At 46.1% G+C, this 3,071-nt stretch overlaps 1 protein-coding gene across 1 annotated transcript; it reads right to left on the bottom strand.

Annotated features, from left to right (window-relative positions):
- Positions 1–502: 502 nt before the first annotated feature.
- LOC132320294 (olfactory receptor 10AG1-like) lies at positions 503–1,390 on the bottom strand. The gene has a single exon (XM_059832572.1). The coding sequence runs from the start codon at positions 1,319–1,321 to the stop codon at positions 503–505; it is 819 nt and encodes a 272-aa protein (XP_059688555.1). The 5' UTR covers positions 1,322–1,390.
- Positions 1,391–3,071: the final 1,681 nt, after the last annotated feature.

The following is a 3,071-nucleotide window of genomic DNA, read 5'->3' as shown; positions in this document are numbered from 1 at the left end:
TTGGTTTTTTTTTAAATGTATTTATGTCAAATTTGTCAAGTATTGTACAACTCAATGCAAACATCATACCAGGGGATGATGATTTTCAGGCCCTTTAATTTTCCTAAACTGATTCCATCCAAGGACACTCTGGATAGTCACTGGGGTCTAGTAAATGATTTCTCGACCTGAGAGTAGTCATCATCTCCTTGGATGTGTCCCCCTCTAATCGCTCTTGACTGCTTTGACTATTTTCCTTTAATGGTATTGGCAGCTTGGGCAGACACAGCTTCAACAAGCTATTTGCAGTCAGCTCTCCAGGGGAACTGAAGATGTTCTGAAGTATGAAGATATTTAGATGGAACTATCAGAGATGACAGGAATGCCCCAGGAGACCTGTCCCCTTCCTGAGGAGGATCATAGCCAGGCAGGACATTGATTTTGTCTGAGCTAGTATGAGACAACCAAATACCTTGTTGGGACTTCTGGTGCTATTTAGGCATATTTCACATACTCTGCAGTATCACTTTCTCCACAGGAGTCTCTTCAGGGCACGTCTCACTTCCTTATTCTTTAGACTATAGATGACAGGGTTAAGCATGGGGGTCACAATTGTGTAAGACAGGGCAAGGTATTTGTCAGTATCTGCAGAGTCACCTGACCGTCGTTTAAAGTACACAACCATGACCGAGCCATAGAAGAGAGTCACCACGCCAAGGTGTGAGGAGCAGGTGGAAAAGGCTTTGTGTCTGCCCAGAACTGAAGGCATTTTCAGCATAGCCCTGACAATTTGAGTGTAAGAAAAAACTATCAAGGAAAAGGGAAGGACTGCAAATACCAGGATAATGGTGTGTAGCATCACTTGATTCCAGAAAGTGTCTGCACAGGCCAGTTCCAACAGAGGGGGGACATCACAGAAGAAGTGATGAAGGTCACGGGATGCACAGAAGGGCAAAGTGAACACCTGGTAAGTCTGCCCTACTTGTACTGGTATGACAGCCACCCATGACCCCACTACTAGTCTGACACAGAGCCCCCCATTCATGATGAGGGTATAGTGCAGGGGGTCACAGATGGCTACATAGCGATCGTAGGCCATGGCAGCCAGGAGAAGGCTTTCGGTGCTGCCCAGCAAAACCAGGAAATACAGCTGGGCAGCACAGCCAAGGAAAGAGATCCTGCCATCTTCCGTCAGGAAAGCCAGCAGCATTTTGGGCAGAGTGATTGATGTATAGCAGATTTCCAGGAAGGATAAGTTCCTCAGGAAGAAATACATGGGGCTGTGGAGGCTTGGGTCTACCCCAGTGATGAGCACGATGAGGCCATTCCCTACGAGGACCATGAGATAGATGAACAGGAAGACTGTGAAGTGCAAGTCTTGCAGGTTGGCATGGTCAGAAAATCCCAGAAGAAGAAATCCATGTCCGGCTGTGTGATTCTGCAAGCCTTGTCTTTGGGGCATTTTCTGTCTACAGAGCAATCGAAACAACATGCTCACTGGACAATGGCAGTGGCCCATCCACCAGGACACACCCCTCTAGCCCAGTGAAAGACTAAAGGCATCAGCACAGGTGTGACTGCGGTATTAGGAAAGCCCGAACAAGATCTGCATGGCTGTATCGGAGTCTAACACCAGTTGCTTGTTGACAAAAGGCTTCTAAGAAGAAAAGAGAACAGAGCCCTTCAGTTGAAACGATGGGGTTTGGTTGTAAGGACCAGAACAATTTATTCTTCCTTCTTCAGAGGAGGCTTAATAAAAGCCAATGTCTCGTGATAGATGAGGGAAGGCAAGGCAAGGCAAGGCAAGGCAAGGCAAGGCAAGGCAAGGCAAGGGAAATGCAAGATTTCACTCTTAGATTTTAGTGAGAGAGGTTCATCTCAGGTCTTTTCAGAGACAAGAACTCATCTCCTGAAGGTCTGTCCAGACACAGAGAGCAGGGAGACATGCTTTTGATCCAAATTATTCATTTTCACATGTCTGATGGGTGAAGTCTATCAGAAAGAAGACAGATTTCTATCTGTCAGTGAATCAGGGACATTCATGCACCTATGGGGCATTTCACCAAGGCAGAGAAGTTGCTATTTGTCCATATATCACAAGCTTTCAGGGTACTGAAAGGAGGCATTATGCAAACAATCACAACACCATCTCAAAGAGTTTTCAAAGCGTCTGAAGAGGACGATGATTAAAGGTGGAAGAGTGGGTGATCTCCCCAAGATACCTAGTTTTCCTGAAAAGTCTTTTACAGTTTCTGAATGACATCTGTCTAGTTCCCTGTTCCTGACCTTGATGCTCTGTTGCATGGATTTATGGCAGTTTACAAATGAAACCAAGGGCCACTCTGAAGCCAACCCAGTAATGTTTCCAAATCCCCTGCAAGCCTGAGAAAGGAAGGGAAGGGAAGGGAAGGGAAGGGAAGGGAAGGGAAGGGAAGGGAAGGGAAGGGAAGGGAAGGGAAGGGAAGGGAAGGGAAGGGAAGGGAAGGGAAGGGAAGGGAAGGGAAGGGAAGGGAAGGGAAGGGAAGGGAAGGGAAGGGAAGGGAAGGGAGAAGAGAAGAGAAGAGAAGAGAAGAGAAGAGAAGAGAAGAGAAGAGAAGAGAAGAGAAGAGAAGAGAAGAGAAGAGAAGAGAAGAGAAGAGAGGAGAATATTTCAGTTGGAAGGGACCTACAAAGATCATCTAATCCAACTGCTTGACCAATTCAGGGCTATGCTCTCATTGTCTGGGAAACTGAGCCTTCCCTTTTGCATTTCCCGTTTCCCAGAGCACAAAGACTTCTCGCGGATCACACTTGAAGGATACAAGCCATTAGCTAGCAGCTCGGCGATAGCAGGTAGCTTCTTATGAATAACAGACTCAACTGAAAGGGTTTTTAAAATCTCAGTTGAATGTGGAGAAGATATGTTCTCTTCCAGGCAGAGAGAACTGAGGATGCTGGCTGGGTCTCTGCAGCTATCGCTAACTGCCTTCGAGAAGTGGTCTTCAACTCTAATGAATCAATAATGAGAGCAGCTGGTTAGAAAACATGTCATAAAAGCATTCACATTAGCCAAGTGAAAAACACAAGATGTTTTTTTCAAGAGAACCCTTGAT

Source organism: Gavia stellata, chromosome 34, assembly GCF_030936135.1.
Source record: "Gavia stellata isolate bGavSte3 chromosome 34, bGavSte3.hap2, whole genome shotgun sequence".
NCBI classification, from domain to species: Eukaryota; Metazoa; Chordata; class Aves; order Gaviiformes; family Gaviidae; genus Gavia; species Gavia stellata.
The sequence above is the reverse complement of the archived record's forward strand: the minus strand, read 5'-3'. Positions and strand labels throughout refer to the sequence as shown.